At 44.2% G+C, this 21,302-nt stretch overlaps 1 protein-coding gene across 1 annotated transcript in view; it reads left to right on the top strand.

The window, feature by feature from the left end:
* The first annotated feature begins 1,471 nt into the window (after positions 1 to 1,471).
* LOC115096491 (balbiani ring protein 3-like) overlaps positions 1,472 to 21,302 on the top strand; it is an 83,442-nt gene continuing 63,611 nt past the window's right edge. Inside the window, exons 1-4 of the mRNA XM_029611172.1 lie at positions 1,472 to 1,628; positions 13,756 to 13,905; positions 15,379 to 15,519; positions 16,921 to 17,070. Of these exons, the coding sequence (XP_029467032.1) occupies positions 1,541 to 1,628; positions 13,756 to 13,905; positions 15,379 to 15,519; positions 16,921 to 17,070 (529 nt within the window). The 5' untranslated portion in view covers positions 1,472 to 1,540. The remainder of the gene's footprint in view (positions 1,629 to 13,755; positions 13,906 to 15,378; positions 15,520 to 16,920; positions 17,071 to 21,302) is intronic.

A 21,302-nucleotide genomic window follows, 5' to 3' on the forward strand; every position in this document is an offset into this window, starting at 1 on the left:
CATGGATCCTGGCAGAGACTTTCTCAGCTGCCCTGCTTTTATTCACAGTCACAAATGTTCCCCTCTCCCTCAGGGAAGCACTCAAGCAGGACATGGTTTTCCTATCAAGGGACCACAGCTACGTCAGGTCAGGCAAACCAGAAGGCGCTGAATGCACAGACCTGCATGATTTCTAGTCATGGGAATGGAAATTATGTCACAACCAATATCCCTGTTGCAGTCCCACTTTCTCTCTTTTCTTAGGAGACATTCGGGCAGCAGAACTTTTCCTTCAAGGGCCACGTCCTGTTCAAATGCACACGCCAACTTTCCTCTTTTTTTCTGACAGGGAAAAAGGCAAAACAAATCCCTGCTTGTCCAGCATTCACTAACTTTTTTTTTCTCCTGTCTACGCCAACAGAGTTACTCTAAACGTTTAGTCTGCTCTTGTAATCATTTAACTTTAAACTGCCTTTGCAGCCAGGCCCGGGAAATTTGTTTGTTTTTTCTCTCTGTATGCTCTCTTGCACTAATCAGGATTTGAGTCCTTTTTAATAACACAAGTTTCTAAACAGTGGAGAAAAAAAATGTCCTCTTCTTTTTCTTCTCTCTTCTCCCTTGGAGGCTTGAGCACTGCTCTGTAGAACGTTTAAGGTAATCAGGCTTACAAACAAAACTTCCTTTCCTTTCTTTTTTTTCTTGAAGGCATGGATTTCTGTCTCTGCATTGTGCAGGTCAGAAAATCCCACTGCTACCACCAAAAATGGCTTAAAACGAGTGGTCAAGGCTTTTCTCAGTGCTTTTTGTTTACAGTGCTTCAAATCTTCAGCATTCACAATCTTTCATAAACACAAAACATTTAAGCATTCCTATTCTCAGGGCTGCTTCCCTTCTTTACTCACAGTTCTGTGGGAAGGAGCTGGTTTCTCCTGTAGTTCCCAGGCCTCTCCTGCTCCCTTCTGAGGCTTCATTATATCCTGCTCTGGGAGCCACCTGGTATCCATAAAGCTCTGTCTTAAGGAGGACCGGGACCAGAGACAACTGGTCTGGTCCTTTACACTGTTCTGGGGGGTTTCTCAGACGAGCTCCTTCACATATGGTTACAGGCAACTGAAAGTGATTTTGAGGGTAGATTTAAATGATCCTCTTTTCATTGCTTTGAATGTGTGTCTGACCCTTAATGGTGAAACACCAACATCACCCATGTTGGTCATCTTTTGATATCCTGTCCTCATAGACACTCTCATTTAGCAATACTGTACTCTTAAATCCCTTTTCTTTGAACATTAAACTGAGAATTTCCAAAAGAGGAACACAGGCTACTGAAATGACAAGTAGAGATGAATGTTTTCTTGAACGAGAGCTCTTGATTGTTTGTGTTAACCTAGGAAGGGACAGAACTCTTGAAACTGCTCAGTTGTTATTTGAAAAGAAGGAGGTGCCACTGCTGGACACCTGCAAGCCCCACCCTCCCTGTGCTGTTCCAGCCACACCTGGGCTGAGGGTTTTAAATCCAAAGTGAATTAGCATTGGGCATCCAGAAGCAACATCTAATGGCACAATGAAGAGAAGAGATGGTATCTGCCTGCTCCTGCTGATTATTCTCCTTGGAATAGATCTCATCTCTGCTTCTGGAGATATACAAGGAAGTGAGTACAATACACAGCCTACTACCAGCAAGAAGTACATTTCTGATAGGAAGAGTACAACCTCATAGCACTGCACATTAACAAGCAGGACAAAACCCAGAGAAAAGCCACAAAGATAATATAATGAGTGGGATTTGTTTAGCCTAGCGAAAGCTAAGGAATATTGTAATAGCACAATTTTCTAATATAGAAAGAGTGGATGAGAAGGAGGAGGGTGTTGGTGGTTATTAAAGAGAATTGAAATCAGTTCTCCATCTTTACTAGAGAAAACACAACGCATAATAAGCTGAAACTGTAACAAGTAAGATTTAGGTTAGACAGTCAAAGAACTTTCTAACTGCAAGGAGTTATGTTTTATGCTGTTATTATGAACTAGGGTGCTTCATTTCTGCTTGTTTATTTTTTGTGTTTTGTATGATTGATGGTATTGTCGGTTCATGTGGTTTTGTGTTGATATGTTTTATGCTTTGTATTAGCTGTTGCATGTTATAAACTAACTCAGAGCCCTTGTTGGAGGGATGGTTTTATAAATGTAAACTCTAAAATAAATAAAAAAACAAAATAATAAATAAGGATAGTTGCACCCTGGAAAAAGTCACCAAAGGACTGACGTACTAAGGGTTTGTGTCTATGTGGGAAAAAAGCTTAATAAATCAGGTTCTATGTGAGGTGGGGAATATTTGTTACTACAATTTTTAAGAACAGATTACACAAATATCTGTCTGAAATGGTTTAGGTAGAGGGGATCCTGCCTAAGGTAGAGAGAGGAACTAGGTAGCTTTTTGACATCTCTTCTTGCCCTAAAATATTTCTAAGGATGTTGTACTTTAACCTGATGACTGTTAATTTAGGATGTATAAGAACTCTTCTTTACCTCCCGAAGCAGTGAAATAACTGTGTTGGTAATGGAGCAGTCATTTCTTGGCTTCTTTCTGGCTAAGATCAAATGCAGGATGTGAGTCATGAGCTGAGGATGGTTCACTCTTGGCTTTTTGGCTGCAATTGATCCCCATTAACATTGTAACCTTCATATTTGTTGTAAACCATTATGATGGATTTATGATGATGAATCCGAATGACGGTATAAAAAACTCGATAAATAAATAAAAGAAATAAATAAGTTGAGAATTTGTACAATAGGAATGAAGGGAGGGTTTACCACCCCTGCCAGCCAACTCCACTCTGCACAAAGAACTTTTTGGAACCTGACCATGCCAGCGGCATCAAAAGTATGGTAAAAGTAAAAAATAAAATACTACTACCTTCACTCTGTAAAGAAAAGCAAAGGGGAAAGGAGTGTACTGTATATTGTGTTAACACTAGTACAGTAGATTTACACCTGTGTTAACCACCTCACACTCAAACAAGCCTCCGCTGCTCTGGGACAGGATTTTTGGTTACTAGAGTCAAAAAATGGACAAAAAAGTAAAGTCAGTATGAAAAATCACTCTAGTAAAGCCAGCTGAAAAAACAAATGCCAATTTCTTATAGCAAATATAGAATGTTCACATGGAATTTGGACAAGCTAGGGCAAATCATGAACTATATACTGTATCTCTCTCTTCCTTCAGAGAAATATAGATGAGACATACAGACACTCAGCAGAGCAGTCCCAACTCTACTCTGGTAGCCTTGGTACTGCTTTGGGGAAACAAGGTTATTTCATGGGAGTGTTAGATTTCATGGATCCAATGATAGTGTAACAGTGTTACCTCGATCTGGCGACTGAGCGGATGCAGCCGAGAGACCCAGATAGGAGCACAAGCGGGTCCAAGTCCGGACAGGACTCTAGACTGTTGAGTTTCAGCTTACTCTCTCTCTCTGGGAAACACCGCGCATTTAAATTCATATACTACAAGGAAGCTTTGACTTGTTTAAAAAGGTAATAAAAAGTGTTTTAATGGTTTAAAAGCAAATTCATAATAAACAGCAGAGATTGTCAATCACATAATAAAGAGGTAAGATAGAGAGGAAACCCAAGGAAGGACAAGGTTGCTAAACCTTAAGGGAGCAAACAGAGCCGAATAACAGAATATACTGCTCCTCTGGCAATGCTGTTGCTTGTTTTTCTGTGTTCAAGCACATCTTTTTATAGCCTGCTAAACTTGGTTCACATATTCAGTGCTCTGTCTTGTCACATAGGATCTCTTATGAATTCTTTCTTTAAATGTTGAAAGGCTTGAATGAGGAGGAATTTGGAGAGAACTTCCTCCCATCCGGGAGACTGGCTGGAGGACTGAATTCAGGGCTCTTCCAATCTGAGCCCATTGTGCTATGGGACACTCCCTGACCATGATGATGCCATCATCTGGAGACTGACAACCAGATAAAGCCTGAGAGGCTGAGGTGTGCAGCTGCTGGCGCGCAGCCAAAGCCGCGTGCCCCTTCTAGCATTTTTTACTTTCTTTTTCCTAGAACAGTGGTCCCCAACCCTGTCCTGGGGCCCACCAGCCACTCAGGTTTTCAGGATATCCATAATGAATATGCATGAAAGAAAATTTGCATGTACTGCATCCAAAACATGCAAATTTTCTTTCATGCATATTCATTGTGGATATCCTGAAAACCCGACTGGCTGGTGGGCCCCCAGGACAGGGCTGGGGACCACTGTCCTAGAAGATACATGGGCAGAAAGAGGAAAACCAAAGTCCTGACATCATCGCCTGGTTGGCCGATCATGAGAGGACCTATGGAATCATATGTTGCTCAGAGGGTGAGTCAATTTATGAAAAATTCTATCCCTGAAATTTCCTTTTCGTCTGGGTCCTTAGAGAGTCCTAGTCAACAGCCGTTACCTCACACATTGTTGGACTCTCCTGAAGTTAACTCTCAGATGTTACAACAAAATCTAGATCCCACAAGCTGGTATGGCAGAAACTATTGAACAATGGGGAGTTCAAGAGGACTCTGGATCCTATCCATTAGGCGTGCCACTTCAATCTGGAAGTTTTGATTCAGAGTCTACTGATCCCCAGAATGTAACGTTAGTTAATATCTGGAAGGTACTTATTAATATGGAGATGTCACTGTCCTATTCCATATCCTAGTTTGGTAATTTTTCAGTTGAAACTAAGAATGTCCTTGATGACCATTGTACACGTTTAACTAATTTGGAAGTTACCTCAATGTCTATAACATCTCAAATATCTTCCCTACAATTATTTAATAATTCTTTTATAAAGGATAGTTTAATATTACAAAAACAAATTTTCCTATTTCAAGGCTATTATCAGCTACTGAATTGTTTAAAAAATATCTTGGTGAAGTTTTATCTATTTCCTCTTTAAAAGAAATGATTATTTCTAAAATGTATTATATTCCTAGGTTTAGGATTAGGTCAGAAGGGAGGGAAGAAGAACTGAATATATTGCAAGGGGATAGTCCTAATTTGACCTCTTTTTTGGAGGCTTCTATTGATGATATACCCACAGAGCTACTCTCCTGGTATCATTTTGTAGTGAACAAGATAAAAACTTGGTGCTTCAGAAATATTTTAAAAATAAAGATGTTCTTTTTTGTGGTAAAAAAATTCAAATATTCTCTGATGTTGCTAGAAGCACTCAGTTAAGGAGGAAACAATTTTTGGTTATAAAGCCAGGAGTTTTATGTCGGGGGGGGCAGTATTTTTCTTAAAATTCTCCTGCAAATGTCTGGTTAAGTATCAGAAGAATATGTTTATATTTCAAGATCCTGTTGCATGAGCCGGCCGCAGCAGGCCCGCAGCCAGGCCCTCTTACCCTCTTGTTGCCTGCTCCACCGTCTGGTTCCACTTCTCTCATGGCCATGGGCCACTGCGTACGACCTCGGGCCAACCCCAGTGCTCCTATCTCCATGACAGAGATCCATGCTCCATGGGGAGATGCCATCGTCCCGCGCCATGCTCCTCCCTAGGTGAACACGCGCGCATCTCCTCTTCTTTTAAAGGGGCCGTGGTGGGAAACTAACCCGTGGTAATGGATGATGACGTCACTGGGTCCCGGTACATAAGGCCGGGTCCAGCCATAGTTAGTTGCTTTTGCAACAGGTCTCCACACTGGTCGTGTACTTCGTAGTTTCCCCTAATGATTCCTTCATGTTCCTGGTTCCTGTTTTGTTCATGTTCCTGATCCTAGTTCCGGTATTCTCCTTGTTCTATGGAATGACTCCTGGACCAGACCTCTGCTTTGCTTGACCACGTTACTGATCATCTCTTGGACCCGATCTCTGCTTTGCCTGACCACGCTACTGACCATCTCCTGGACCCGACCTCTGCTTTGCCTGACCATGTTACTGATCATCTCCTGGACCCGATCTCTGTTTTGCCCAACTATGCTATTGATCTTCTCCTGGATCTGACCCCTGATTTGTCTGACTACGCCATTGATTATCTCCTGGACTTGACCATTGCCTTGCATCTTCGCTCTACCTTGCCTGCCGCCTGCCCTGACTCCAGATTGTTCAACGACGCCTCTGCTATACTCATTCTGGACTTGGCTATTCAAGCTTCGGCCTGTTCTTACTCGGGCGCCACCTGTCTGCCTCTCGTTCTATTTGGCTCCCGGGCCTCTGGGACTCTGCCTCATCCAGATCAGACCTGCTACTCTTACCACTGCTGGTCCCTGGCTGACTTCCTCCTCGTCCATCAGAAGACCTCAGACGGAGGCCCACCTAACTCCAACTGGCCCCGGTACCCAAGGACTCAACCTGCGGGGAACGAGGGCTGGTATTAGTGAAGCTCCAGCTGGCCTCCGTCAGTCAGCTAGCTCTGCCTACCGACAGTGGGGACCCATAGGGCTTGCTCTGTGGGTAGCATCAACACCACCTCGGCTAAAGGGTCCACCTCCTGCGTAACAGGGCACAACAGATCCTTCCCACCTTGAGACTTTTTTAGTGGATAAGATGTAACGTAATATGATCGATGTGTAAGGTATATACAGTATTTAGTTATATTTATCTCTCATTACTGTAATTATTACAGATTTCTTTTTGACCCTATTAGGTCTTACCTGAAAAACCTCCCATGATTTGGGGACTAGTCTAGTTGAATATATTTTTTGGTGTAAGTGGATAATTTTTTAGTTTTGCTTGTAATTCCAATAGTTTGATTTATGGATATTTTCAATGTACCCTGTTAAAATCCAATAAAATATTAATTTAAAAAAAATGAAAAGCTTGAATGACTTCTGGGGACCAATTACAGACATCAGCCCCTTTTTTAGTTACAACCGTGAGGGGTGCCACTAAGGTTGAGTACCCGGAGATAAAATTGACAATAATAATTCAAGAAGCCTAGGAATCATTGTAAGGCTTTGAGACCTACTGGTTGAAGCCAATCCAAAATCACCTTAAGCTTCTCAGGGTCCATTCGTATACCAGTCCAAGAAATAATGTAAGCCAAGAAGGGCCATTCCTCTTTGTGAAACATACTTTTTCTATCTTTGCAAATAATTTATTTTCTCTGAGACATTGGAGGACTTGTCGTACATGGACTAGATGTTGGTTCGTCGTCTGGGAAAAAATAAGAATATCATCCAAATAAACGAGAACATGTGAATAAAGAAGATCCCGAATTATGTTATTCATCATGTGGATAAAGGTGAACCGGTAGATGTAGTATACTTGGATTTTCAGAAGGCGTTTGACAAAGTTCCTCATGAGAGGCTTCTAGGAAAAGTAAAAAGTCATGGGATAGGTGGCGATGTCCTTTCGTGGATTGCAAACTGGCTAAAAGACAGGAAACAGAGAGTAAGATTACATGGACAATTTTCTCAGTGGAAGGGAGTGGGCAGTGGAGTGCCTCAGGGATCTGTATTGGGACCCTTACTTTTCAATATATTTATAAATGATCTGGAAAGAAATACGAGTGAGATAATCAAATTTGCAGATGACACAAAATTGTTCAGAGTAGTTAAATCACAAGCAGATTGTGATACATTGAGGAAGACCTTGTGAGACTGGAAAATTGGGCATCAAAATGGCAGATGAAATTTAATGTGGATAAGTGCAAGGTGATGCATATAGGGAAAAATAACCCATGCTATAGTAACACAATGTTAGGTTCCATATTAGGTGCAACAACCCAAGAAAGAGATGTAGGCGTCATAATGGATAACACATTGAAATCGTCGGTTCAGTGTGCTGTGGGAGTCAAAAAAGCAAACAGAATGTTGGGAATTATTAGAAAGGGAATGGTGAATAAAACGGAAAATGTCATAATGCCTCTGTATCGTTACATGGTGAGACCGCACTTTGAACACAATTCTGGTCGCCGCATCTCAAAAAAGATATAATTGCGATGGAGAAGGTACAGAGAAGGGCTACGAAAATAAGGGGAATGGAACAGCTCCCCTATGAGAGGTCTAGAATGGGTAGATATGAATTGGTTATTTACTCTTTCGGATAATAGAAAGACTAGGGGGCACTCCATGAAGTTAGCATGTGGCACATTTAAAACTAATCGGAGAAAGTTCTTTTTTACTCAACACACAATTAAACACTGGAATTTGTTACCAGAGGATGTGGTTAGTGCAGTTAGTATAGCTGTGTTTAAAAAAGGATTGATAAGTTCTTGGAGGAAAAGTCCATTACCTGCTATTAATTAAGTTGACATAGAAAATAGCCACTGCTATTACTAGCAACAGTAATATGGAATAGACTTAATTTTTGGGTACTTGCCAGGTTCTTATGGCCTGGATTGGCCACTGTTGGAAACAGGATGCTGGGCTTGATGGACCCTTGGTCTAACCCAGTATGGCATGTTCTTATGTTCTTATAGCTTGGAATACCGCTTGAGCATTGCATAGACCAAAAGGAATTACCAGATGTTCGTAATGTCCATCACAAGTATTAAAGGCTGTTTTCCACTCATCCCCCTCCCGGATCCACACCAAATTATAGGCTCCTCAAAGATCCAATTTAGTAAAAATCTGTGGCCCTTTAAGTCGGTCAAAAAGCTCGGAAATTAGGGGAATAGAGTATCGATTTTTCCTTGTGATTGCGTTCAGTCCTTGATAATCAATACACGGTCGTAGAGATCTGTTTTTTGTTTTGTTTTTTTTAATAAAAAAGAATCCAGCTCCCGCCAGAGAGGAAGATGGCCTGATGAACCCACAAGCCAGATTTTCTTGAATGTATTGGTTCATGGCTTTAGTCTCTGGTTCAGGAAATAAATCAATGCCTCAGTCATAGTTGCAATGTGGGGGCAGCATCTCAGCTTGCTGCTTACTGAAGACATCAGTGAAATCAGCATAGTGGTTAGGCAATCCAGAAAGAGTGGGTGCAGAACAGAGGATATTACAAAGGATTAGTTTTATGGGAATCAGGCAGTTGTGGTGACAATGGGAACTCCAAGTAGCAAATTGCAGTGTGTCCCAGTCTATTCTGGGTTAGTGTAGCCTCAACCACGGCAGGCCTAGAATTATCTGGTTTACGGAGGAGGGTAAGACAAAGACGAATAGTTTCCTGGTGTAATACCTCAGTAGTCATGGTTATGGGTCTAGTAATGTGAGAGATCCTATATGCCAGGGGCTGTCTGGATACAGACGATATGGTAAGAGGCACCCTCAGTGGTTCAGTGGGAATCTGATATTGTTGAATCAAATGTTCCTCTATGAAGTTCCCGGCTGCTCCCATGTCCAAGAAGGTCTGTAAGGGAATGGAGTTCTTGGCAATGGATAGAGTCATAGGAATTAAGATTTGAGGAGAGAAAGTTGCACAACCCAGTGAGGCCTCTCCCACCAATCCTAGGTCCGAGGGTTTCCCAGCTTCAGAGGGCAAGTTTTGGCATAATGACTTGCTCCTGCACAATACAGACAAAGATTCTGTTGTCGTCGCCGCTGCCAGTCCCTGGATAAAATCTTGAACCGATCAATATGCATAGGTTCCTCTGTAGTGACTCATGCTTCCTGGGGTTTGGAAGAGATGAGTGGGCGTTGAAAAGAGGATGCCAAATGCACCAGACGACGAAGGGCGGCCCTTTCCCGATATCTTTCTTGAAATCTGAGATCCAAGCGAATAGCTAACTGGATTAGCTCTTCTAGAGAGTCTGGCAGGTCTCATCCAGCCAGTTCATTTTTAATAGATTCTGACAGCCCCTGACGAAATATAGCAGTAAGGCTATTCTCTCCCCAGTGAAGTACAGCGGCAAGAGTCCGGAATTGGACAGCATACTCTCCTATTGATCGAGAGCCTTGATGGATTTCAAGCAGATCTGAGGCTGCAGAGGCTGATCGCCCCGGTTCATCAAAGACTAGACAGAAATATTTAAGGAATTGCTCCAGGTTATTCAGTAGTGGATCATCTCGCTCCCATAATGGAGAGACCCAAGCCAAGGCTGGACCCTCTAAGAGAGAAAGAATGAATGTAACTTTGGTTTTTTCGGAAAGAAATAATGGAGATTTGAAGTGAGAAGTCCATTTTGCATTGGTTTATAAATCCATGACACTTCTGCGGATCTCCGTTGAAATGGGGAGGAGGACGCAACCGAAGAACGGCACTGGGTGATGGAGTTGTCGTAGGTAATGGAGTGGCTGTGGCCAAAGCATCCATATGAGCTGCCAGTCTTTCGAAAACACACGTCATCTGATCCAGAACTCCCTGTTGCTGTTGCTGTTGCTGTTGCTGTTGCTGTTGCAGTTGCACTCAAGTGGCTAGCCCTGGAATTGCCTGTAAGGCTGTTAAGTCTACTGGATCCATAGCCTCTGTTAACTGTTATAGTTCATGGCCCCAATGATAGTGTAACAGTCTTACCTCGATCTGGCGACTGAGTGGATGCAGCCAAAAGACCCGGATAGGAGCACAAGCAGGTCCACGTCCGGACAAGACTAGAGGCAGGCAGCAGACCAAGCAGTATCCCAATCCAAAGCAGGGTCAAAGCAGGCGGCAGGCAAGGCAGAGTCCGAATCCAAAGCAGGGTCAAAGGCACACAGACGAAGCAGCACCAGCACAAGCAAGCCTGTAGCCAAGGCAAGGCTTGTGCTGGAACGCTGGATTTAAATGCTATAATTTCCCGCGCTAGCACAGGGACTCCTGGGAGGCACATTGACATGCTGTGAGGGGAGGAGCCAAGATGTTGTGCATGTTGTGCCTCGCCACACCGCAGAAACACCATCGATTAGGGCCCCTGCAACCTCGGAGAGTCGGCGGGGAGCAGGTACGGGCCCCATTGTAATAAGATCATCACCTTGTTTTCTCATGAAGCATTCCTGTAGCTAGCACTTGCCCTTTCTTACCGAGGATGTGTTTCCAGAAGCATGTGCCCAGGAAGGAAGGGTTAGGACTACCGTTATAGTTGGTGATGCAATTATTAGAAATGTAGATATCTGGGTGACTGGTGGGCATGACTTGCCTGTCTGGTCTGAAGGTGACAGACCACAAGTGTCCCCTAGATAGGATTTTAAAAAGTGCTGGGAAGGAGCCAATTTTCATGGTACATATGGGTACCAACAACATTGGAAGGTGCAGGAGGGAGATTCTGGAAACTAAACTTAGACTTTTAGGTAGGAAATTGAGATCTAGAACCTCCAGAGTAAAATTCTCAGATGCTGGCTGAATGTCACTGTCTCAATACTTGGATGAGATGATAGTGTAGGAAAGAAGACTTTAGATTTGTTAGGAACTTGGGAACATTCTGAGGAAAGGGGAGCCTATTGTTATGGGATGGGCTCCACGCAAACAGAGTGGAACCAGACAGCTGGCACTAATCTTTAAAAAAGAGAAAGAGCAGCTTTTAAACTAGAACATAAGAGAGAGCCGATGGTCACTCAGAAAGATAAGACAGGCTAAGACAGAATTTGAAAAGAAGTTGGCTGTAGAGGCAAAAACTCATAATAAAAACTTTTAAAAATATATCCAAAGCAGGAAGCCTGTGAGAGAGTCAGTTGGACTGTTACTTAATTTAGGGGTTAAAGTGGCACTTAGGGAAGATAAGGCCATCATAGAAAGACTAAATTAATTCTTTGCTTAAGTGTTTACTAACGAGGATATTGGCGATATACCCATTCCGGAGATGTTTCTCAAGGGTGATGATTCAGATGTACTAAACCAAATCACGGTTAACCTGCAAGATGTAGTAGGTCAGACTGACAAACTGAAGAGTAGCAAATCACCTGGACCGGATGATATACACCCTAGGTTTCAGAAAGAACTAAAAAATGAAATTTCAGACATGTTACTAGTAATTGTACCCTATCATTAAAATCGTCCATTGCACCTGAGGTGTGGAGGATGGCCAATTTAACACTGATATTTAAAAAGGGCTAAAGGGGTGATCCGGGAAACTGTAGACCAGTGAGCCTGGCTTCAGTGCTAGGAAAAATCATAGAAACTATTCTAAAGCTCAAAATCTCAGAATATATAGATAGACATGGTTTAATGGGAAACAGCCAACATGGATTTACTCAAGGGAAGTCTTGCCTCTCAAATCTGCTACAGTTTTTTGAAAGGATTAATACACTACATCTACTGGTTCACCTTTATCTACATGTTTATTTGGATTTTCAGAAGGCGTTGACAAAGTCCCTCATGAGAGGCTTCTAAGAAAACTAAAAAGTCATGGGAAAGGAGGAGATGACCTTTTGTGGACTGCAAACTGATTAAAAGACAGGAAACAAGAGAGTAGGATTAAATGGTCTGTTTGCTCAATAGAAAAATGTAAACAGTGGGGTGACTCAGGGATCCATACTTGGACTGGTGCTTTTTAATATATTTATAAATGATCTGGAAAGGGGTAAAATGATCATATTTGCAGATGACATAAAGTTATTCAGAGTAGTTAAATCACAAGCAGATTAGGATAAATTGAAGGAGGACATTGAGAGACTAGAAAATTGGGTGTCCAAATGGCAGATGAAATTTAATGTAGACAAGTGGAAGGTGAGTCATATAGGGATAAATAACCCATGCTGTTTGCTTTTTTGACTGCCACAGCACACTGAGCCAAAAATTTCAATATATCATACACTTTGACACCTAGATCTTTTTCCTGCGTGGTAACTCCTAAAATGGAACCTAACACTGTGTAACTACAGCATGGGTTATTTTTCCCTGTATGCATCACCTTGTAATTGTCTACATTAAATTTAATCTGCCATATGGATACCCAATCATCCAGTCTGGCAAGGTCCTCCTGCAATTTATCATTGATATACACCTTGATATACATAACTTCAATAATGTACACCTTGTATATAGTTTTATAAACATGCTATATATCCTCCCCAATGCATCTATTGTAAATAGTTCCTTGCAATCTGTGCTACTCCCCCTTTCCCTCCCCTATGCAAACCTTGCAACTCATCATTCCCCTCCCTATAAGCAATATACAACCCTCCCCCCTCCACATTGAATTCTATACATTCCATCCATCTCCATCCCCAATCATTTCTCTCAATATCATCCCAGTTATCCAACAACCTCTATCTAAGTCCTTCTATTTAAGTCTTATATTAATATATAGTTTATTTAATTTTATTCTATTCACTGTTTTTTTCCATAAGTTATGTGTAAAGCCTCTGTTTTGCTGATTTTGAAGTTATAATGTAAACCGAACTGATGTTATTCTACGAAGTCTGGTATATAAAAACCACAAATAAAAAAATAAATAAAATTATAATCCATTTGTGATTTAACTACTCTGAATAATTTTATGTCATCTGCAAATTTGATCAAATGCAAAATGACACCAATGGGCCCCGAGGCCAGCACCATTTTGTTGTACAGAGGTATATCCGCACCTCTGAACATTTTAAATAGAACACTGATGGGGGTAGAAGCATCGGGAAACTTACAATTGCAGGAAAGCTGGGGGAGGGGGGGAGAATTCAGGCAGGTAAGGGGGATGGGGGAAAGTCCCAGCAGGGTTCCTATTTTTTTAGAATCACAATATTTGTGGCAGAGAGAGGAGCGCCGAGGCTGGCAGCTACTGCCTTTTTAATGTTTTTAAATATGAAATTAAATGAAAATTGTTTTTAAAATATCAAAATGTAATGAAAACCTACATCAACAAATTTAAACAAAAAAAAACAACAACCCCAGCATCAGCTAAAAGTGATTGGGATTTGTTTTACATTTTCTTTCTGTCTGGGTCAACCATAACAATAAGCAGTGCTTTATTTCCTGTGTTACAATTTAAGCTCCTTCTGGATTTCAGGAAAGCCAGGAGTTTGCCCACGACCACGAAAAGTAGCAAAACGCCCTTTATGTTCTTGTAAGGAGGAGTGTGCACTGGACAGTGAGTGTCCGGGGGACAAGAAATGCTGTCCTGATTACTGTGGGAAAGTCTGCAAGCCACCGGCTAAAGGTATGAACGCTTGTGTCTGCCCTGCATGTGACCCGATGTCTCTCACACAACAAAACATTCGTAGCTTGGTGGGAATTATGCAATGAAAGTATGGGTTTAGTACCCCTTGTCATCATTTCCCACGCCCAAATTTCCTGATTTTCAAAGTTCAGCGCTTCCTGGTGGCACAGATTCACATAGCGATGCTTCTGCAGAGTGCCCAGATGGCTATTACAGGTATCCGGGGCTCAGATGCTCCGAATCTGCTGATGTCACCGCTTCCTCTAATGAGGATGATGATGATGTGACATTTCCTGGTGAGTGTTTTGTTTGCCTTCTTGTCTTTTCACTTAGTCCGATACACAGAAAGAGAAACAATTAGATCAAAGCCAACTTGACTGGCTAACTGTGATGCTTTTTTTTTATTAGTCCTAATTTCATATTTATGGAGGTATTTTACTGCAAAGAGAAGGAATTCCCTGAATTATGATGTCATAATCCTTTCCCTGTTATAAGAACATCTTCCATGAGCTTTCTTCCACCTCTGGAATTCTCTTTTCACCTATTTATTTACAGTAATTTATATTCCATATGTTGCAGGCCTGTTCTAGGTGGATATTTAGTTTTGGTCTGCGCTCTAAACTCAAGAATTTGTGTGCAGAGAACCTCCATGATTATGTAATGTTTCTGCTAGACAAGCTATTAGTGGAGGTAGCTGGCTAGATAGAACAGGAGCAGCTTTCTGGACAGCGCTGCGCTATATTGAGTAGCACTATAGGCGTGATAAATAGTGTCAGTAGCAGACTAACTAAGCTCTTTCTCTGGAGAACTGAAGGGAAGCTCCTCTACTTGAGCACCACTCTCATCTCCAATGGCCACCTCAATACTGCATATTTTGGTAATCCAGAAGGCAGTTTTTAAAGGCATTTTTTACAGGTGATAGCGATTTGTGTTCTGCCCACCCTCCACGCACCTCAAGGTCTGCAGGTTGTTCCACAGCAAACCTACATTAAGCTGCTTTAAGAGGAGGTGTTCCTCGGGGGGAGGGGTTGGATAGGAGGAGGAGGAGGGAAAAAATGGGCGTGGATTGCAGTTGCAAACTTCTAAATGCCATTTTCCATACTACACACAAAAAAAGATGTGCAAAATATCTGCAAACACTGTGTACCGGCAGCAAGTTTCAACGTGAAAATCTGTGCGTACTTTCTGATGCAAAGTGCATGGTGGAAAGTACCCATGCCCCAAGGCAGAGAGTAGGAAACTTGTCCCCAATTTATCAGGCACGGTCTGCGGAGGACGCGGTTGAGGCGGCTGCTCCCTGGAAATGCTTGCCTCCCCCTCCCTTACCACTCTGCCTCTCAGAGTAGGGGTAAAGTTGGTTTCCTAAAGCCCCAGGAGCAGGTCCTTACTGTCCGAGGTGCCCGTCAGAGTTGGAAAGAGCAGCGCATGCTTCTGCAGGACTAACTGGTGCTGGATTTTTTTTTGCATTTCTAGTGAAACCTGGTGCGTGTCCAAAGAAAAGGCCACAGAGGTTCAGGAGCCGCAATGACAAGTGCAGGTCTGACAGTGAATGCGCCGGGAAGCTGAAATGCTGCTTTTCCCAATATGGATTTTCCTGTCTACCCCCTCCTCAAGGTAACTTCTGATACAGGTCAGCTTGGGTACCGATGCCCAGTTAGAAAGGGAAAATCTACTGACTGGAAATGGTGAGTCTAGAAAAATGGGAAATGCTCAAGCATTAGCTTCTCTGGTGCTGGCGATCACAGGTACATCCAGGAGCTTATAGCACTCCCCTGGAGCTGCTCGAGCAGAGCTTGCAGATTGTGGCAAGAAATATGTAAGCTCGTGCGCTGCATATGCAAGACAGGGGACCTTTGCTTTGTGGATCATCATGACATTCCAGTTATGTATTTATTTATATATTTTTGTGTCCCAAAATTCCCAAACCGTGCAGCTTAAAATATCTCAGTCATAAAATCAATCACATTCCATACACATGAATTCAAAATATAAAAATAAATAATCTGCAAAATTCAAAGCAACTTTGGTGTAATAACAAAACCATAATAAGAGCTAAAATTAATTAAATACCTGAATATAGATAAAGATTTCCAGGTAAAATCTTTGCTTTTACTAATGGTTTTCTTTTGCCATCGATAAACTTTACAAAACAAAAATTACAAAACAAATCCACGTAGTGAGGAAAACTAAACAAAAAACAATAATAGCCATCACTTATCAATAGATTGTGAAGTGGCACACTGTATGCTACTTCAATAAAAGAAATATTTAAGTGAGGAAGGAGGTGGTTTCATATATTGTTGTTGTTGTTAATGGTACCTGCCAAGGTTCCCTTGAACAAACATAAGAGAATAATCATTAACTGCCTCCAACACCCTTTAGACAAATGGGCAGTAAGGACAAACTTTGTTGTACACTGCGCTTTGCAGAACGCTACGTGACATTGTAGAATGCTGCCCACCTGGCAAATGCCACTATTTTCTTCTGTTCCCAGAAATTTTATACCATTAAAGTCTACATTGGGCTTGTGGACTTATTTGTAGAATGACAATTTCATGTTTCTCATATTCTAAACTGGGATGAGCCATCTTTTTACCTAGGGATTGATGCAGTTTGCAACCAGAGTGCTCATACGCAGCATAAATGTTTTAACTTTCTTGTGTACAGTAAAGGTAGTGCAGAAGGGATAAAAGAATGTACTGAAGGATACTCACAGGTCTCCTGGAGATGTTGCTGAAATAAGTATTTATTATAATCCCCAAGAAAAGCACTCGGATAAGGACAGCTTTTGTAATAACAGTAGCTGCCTGGAGAGCAGCACAAGAAGTGGCCATGCTCTGTGCTCCTCAGGGCTGTCTCTGGTTTTCTGGCTTAGATGTTTCATTTTGGATGTTTGAACTCAACAGTCAGCTCCAGAACACTTGGGATTTTGGAGGAGAGACAACACAGCGAGCATGATAAGAAAAAAACACACATTTAAACATGCTCATCTCATGTGAATGTTCTCTGTTACAGAGATGCCTGGATTTTGTCCGCCTAATGTCCTCCCGACCGGTGGAGTGGCCACTCCCTGCATTGCGAGATGTCTGTCTGATAGGGACTGTGCAGAAGGCTCCAAATGCTGCTCTCTCGGCTGTGCACATAAATGCCAGCCCGTGTCCAAAGGTATTAATGCAAGTTTTATATTCAGTTCAGAGCTCACTATCTCACACATCTGTAAAATGTGTTCATAAGACCTGATGACCACTAGTGACAGTAGTGTATTTTATAACTAGCAAACTCCTCATACCATTTTAATATGACTTCTGGGTAATGGAGTATTGTGCTGTCCTGTACAACAGAAGCACTCTACGTTTGTCTCGTTTAGGTATGTGAACAAGATTTCAAAGCTTCTTTGCAGGACAATAAGATAGTGTTCATATCATAATACTTGCCTGGAATTGTCATCATGTGTAATTAACTCATACATTGTCTTATTTATTAGACCAAAAGAAGTGGGGTAGATTTTCAAAAGTACGTGCAGGTGTACACGTGCAGTGCTACCCAGCGTGCACACATATACGCCCGATTTTATAAGGGGGTGCACACTAGTGCACCTTGCGCACGCCGACACCCGTGGGCTTCCCCCATTCCCTCCCAGGAAGCTCCGAAAAGGGGAGCGGCCTGGGAGGAAACTTCTCTTCCCCCTAAACTAACCTTCCCCTAACCTTTCCCCCCCCCCCCCCCACAGTCCTACTCTAACCCTGCCCCAAATTTTTGTTATACCTTTTGTGCCTGCCTGGAGGCAGGCACGGGCTGCGCGCGCCGGCAGCCTGCCAGCACGAAATCCTCCAACACAGCGGCAAATGGCCACTGAGCCGGAGGCCTCCGGCCCCACTCCCGCCCCTGGACCGCCCCTTTAGTAAAGCCCTGGGACTTGTCCCAGGGCTTTACGCGCATCACCAGACTTTTATAAAATAGGCCCGGTGCGCGTAACCCCCCATGCGCGTCAATCCTCTGGATTGACGCTCATAGGGCTTTGAAAATACGGCCCAGTGTGTATTAGCGTAAAGCTATCAGCCTTTAAAACCAACCCCACAGGAGAAGGACAAACCATGTGAGTTTGCTCAGGACATTTGCAGGCTGAGATATATGAAGAATTTTTACTCTAGACATAAGATGGGAAAATCCCTCTAGTACATCTGCCCCTTAGAAAAAAACCAGAGGAACATAATAGATGCTGGCCAATAAGGGCCATTTGGCCCACCTAGTCTGCTCAATTTCTAACTTATTCCATACCATTGAGAACCTGAGGTTTAATAACCCAGGCCTCCCACCCCTTCCCACCCCCTCCCATTTCTTCTACCTATAATTCTTGTTATGATTCCTGCCCGCGGAGCGTCCTCTCACTTGCTGCGCTGCCTGTTCTTCGATGTGGCTGGATGCCGACGACGCCGAGCCTTCATTGCGGCACAAGCCACAGACCTTGCTTACCTTCAGCGGCCAGGAGGCCGCCGCTGCTCCCATGCTCCCGCGGCCCGGACTGCCGTGTTCGGGGCCTTCACTCACGGCTGGAAGCCGCGAGCTGGCTTGCCTTCAGCAGCTGGGAGTCGCTTGCACCTGCCCCGACCGTGCTGGCGGCCTAGTACAGCCCCTACCTGTCTCCTGCGGCAGGGACCCCACCATCAGGCTCTCCCAGCTCCTGCCTGCACTTCAGCGGCAGCATGGCTGCTCGCCAAGGTCCTGCCCCCTTCCTAAGGGGCAGGCCCGCGTCTTCTTCCCCTTCTTAAAGGGGCAGAGTAGGTGGGGTCTTCCTGGCCCCATCGGGAGGCAGCTCCACCTGGTTTCCTGTGCCAGCCCTATTTAAGGGCTTCTTCTCCAAGTCAGCCTTGCCTTGCATTGGAGTTACTTGCTCCTGGAAGTTCTTCTTCCAGTGCTTCGTCAGGTCTTTGTTGGAGCTCCATGTCTCATCTTGGTTCCTCAGTCTTCGTCTTCATGGTTTCTTGATGTTCCATGTCTTCATATTCCAAGGTTCCTAGTCCAGGCTTCCTGATGTTCCTCTTCCTGATGTTCCAGACTCCTGGCATTCCACTTCCTGATGTTCCGAGGTTACGTTCCTCCTTCGCTCATTCTGAGTCCTCTTGACCCTCCAGCTCCTTTGGGTCTCCAGATGACACCTTGTTGGGGTAAATCCATCTCATCAGTTCCTGTTTTCGTCATTGGAGGTTCGTCTCAGCTGGATTCCCTTCTTGCGCTTGTCCCATTCTCCGCATGGTCCGTGACCAGCCTCTTTAGGTTGTGTAGGGCACGCTACAGGGACAGGTTGGTCCGTGACAGCCCATTGGGTCTGCCCGTGTTGGTGGGCTGTGTAGGGCACCCTGAGAGACAGTGCCAATGTCTGAACCTTCCCAGCTCCTCGTCTCATCTAGAGTCTTCAATGCTCCTCATCCACAGCCAGAGTCTTCTCGTTCACGTCTTGAGTCTTCTATGTCAAGGCCTCCATCTGCCCTCATCCTCAGTCCAGCCTGCTGCTTCTTGCCGATACCCAGCGGCAGGTCTGAAATGGTTGGGAACAGTCGGAGGACTGTTCACTAACCAACATAATGTTGTTGGTCTTCCAGAAGCACACAGATCCGGCAGAGTGTCTTCGCCCATGCTGGGACACATCTCTCCAACCCTCGGTGCTGTCTTGGATTCATCTGGGATCATGCCGAGGCCCAAGGTCACACAATCCCCTCAAGTTGGGATCGCTCTCCTAGCGGTCACTAACATAACAGAATGCAAGGCCTCCTAAGGCCTTCTTTAATATAACAGAATGCAAGGCCATGTGTCCGGTGAACGTGTTCCTGTGATGGACTTGCCTTGTTCCTGGAGTTCTGCTTCAGAGTCTTCGTCTCGAGTTTGTTCCTGGACTTGTATTTGGACCTAAATATTTTTTTGTTTCAGGATTTCCTTCTACAACCTGCTAGAGGCGCCAGCTGTCTGGATTCTATGACCTGCAGGAGGCGCCTGCGTCCAGACATTTTTTCCACCTTTTTCCAGGTTAGGGTCTTTACGACCTGCAGGAGACGCCTGCACCCTACCTGGTTTGCTGATTCTGGTTTCCCACCCTGGGTCCCTCCCAGGTCTTTCCTGAAGTTTCTTGTGCTTTTTGTCTGGTTTCTTGTGTTTCTTGTGCTGTTTTCCTGTCTTGTTTGTGCTATTTTCCACTTGTTTGTTCTGCTTTTTTCTTGTCTGTGCTGTTTTTCTTCTTGTCGGTGCTGTTTGTGTTCTTTGGTGCTGTTTGTCTGGCACGTTTGTGCTGTTTGTTTGCTTGTTTGTGTTGTGCACTGTTTTGGCTTTTTTGTGCACTGTCTTTTTGCCTTTTTGTGCTGCTTTTTTGCTCTTTTGTGTTTTTTGCTCTTTGGTGCTGTTTTGTCTTTTTGCTCTTTGGTGCTGTTTTTTGTCTTTTTGTTCTTGTTTCTTGTTGGTTGTGGCTTGTCTCTTGTTGCATGTTTGCAGTTTCTTGCTCATGTTTTGTTCCAGTCCCCGGAATTGCCAGCTTCCATTTTTGGACCCTTGATCTCCCACTGTCGGTATGGATTGATACCTGTGTTCTCTCCAAGCTGTTGATATGTGGATTGAGAAGGGGGTCTTTGAGGAGGGAGTATTGTTATGATTCCTGCCCACGGAGCATCCTCCGTGAGCGGGCCTCTCACTTTCTGCGCTGCCTGTTCTTCGATGCGGCTGGACGCCACCGCCGACGGGCCTTCATTGCGGCAAGAGCCACGGACCTTGCTTACCTTCAGCGGCCAGGAGGCCGCCACTGCTGCCATGCTTCTGCGGCCCGGACCACCGTGTTCGGGGCCTTCACTCCTGGCTGGGAGCCGCGAGCTGGCTTGCCTTCAGCGGCTGGGAGCCGCCTGCATCTGCCCCGACCATGCTGGTGGCCTGGTGTCGCCCCTGCCTGTCTCCCGCAGCAGGGCGCTGCCATCAGGCTCTCCCTGCTCCTGCCTGCACTTCAGCGGCAGCATGGCCGCTCTCCAAGGTCCTGCCCCCTTCCTAAGGGGCAGGCCTGCGTCTTCTTCCCCTTCTTAAAGGGGCAGAGTAGGTGGGGTCCTCCTGGCCCCACCGGAAGTCAGCTCCACCTGGTTTCCTGTGCCAGCCCTATTTAAGGGCTTCTTCTCCACTTCAGCCTTGCCTTGCATTGGAGTTACTTGCTCCTGGAAGTTCTTCTTCCAGCGCTCCGTGAGGTCTTCGTTCTTCGTTGGAGCTCCATATCTTGTCTTCGTTCCTGAGTCTTCGTCTTCATGGTTTCCTGATGTTCCGAGGTTCCTAGTCCAGGCTTCCTGATGTTCCTCTTCCTGATGTTCCAGACTCCTGGCATTCCACTTCCTGATGTTCCGAGGTTACGTTCCTCCTTCGCTCATTCTGAGTCC

This window comes from Rhinatrema bivittatum, chromosome 8 (genome assembly GCF_901001135.1).
Source record: "Rhinatrema bivittatum chromosome 8, aRhiBiv1.1, whole genome shotgun sequence".
In the NCBI taxonomy this organism is placed as follows: Eukaryota; Metazoa; Chordata; class Amphibia; order Gymnophiona; family Rhinatrematidae; genus Rhinatrema; species Rhinatrema bivittatum.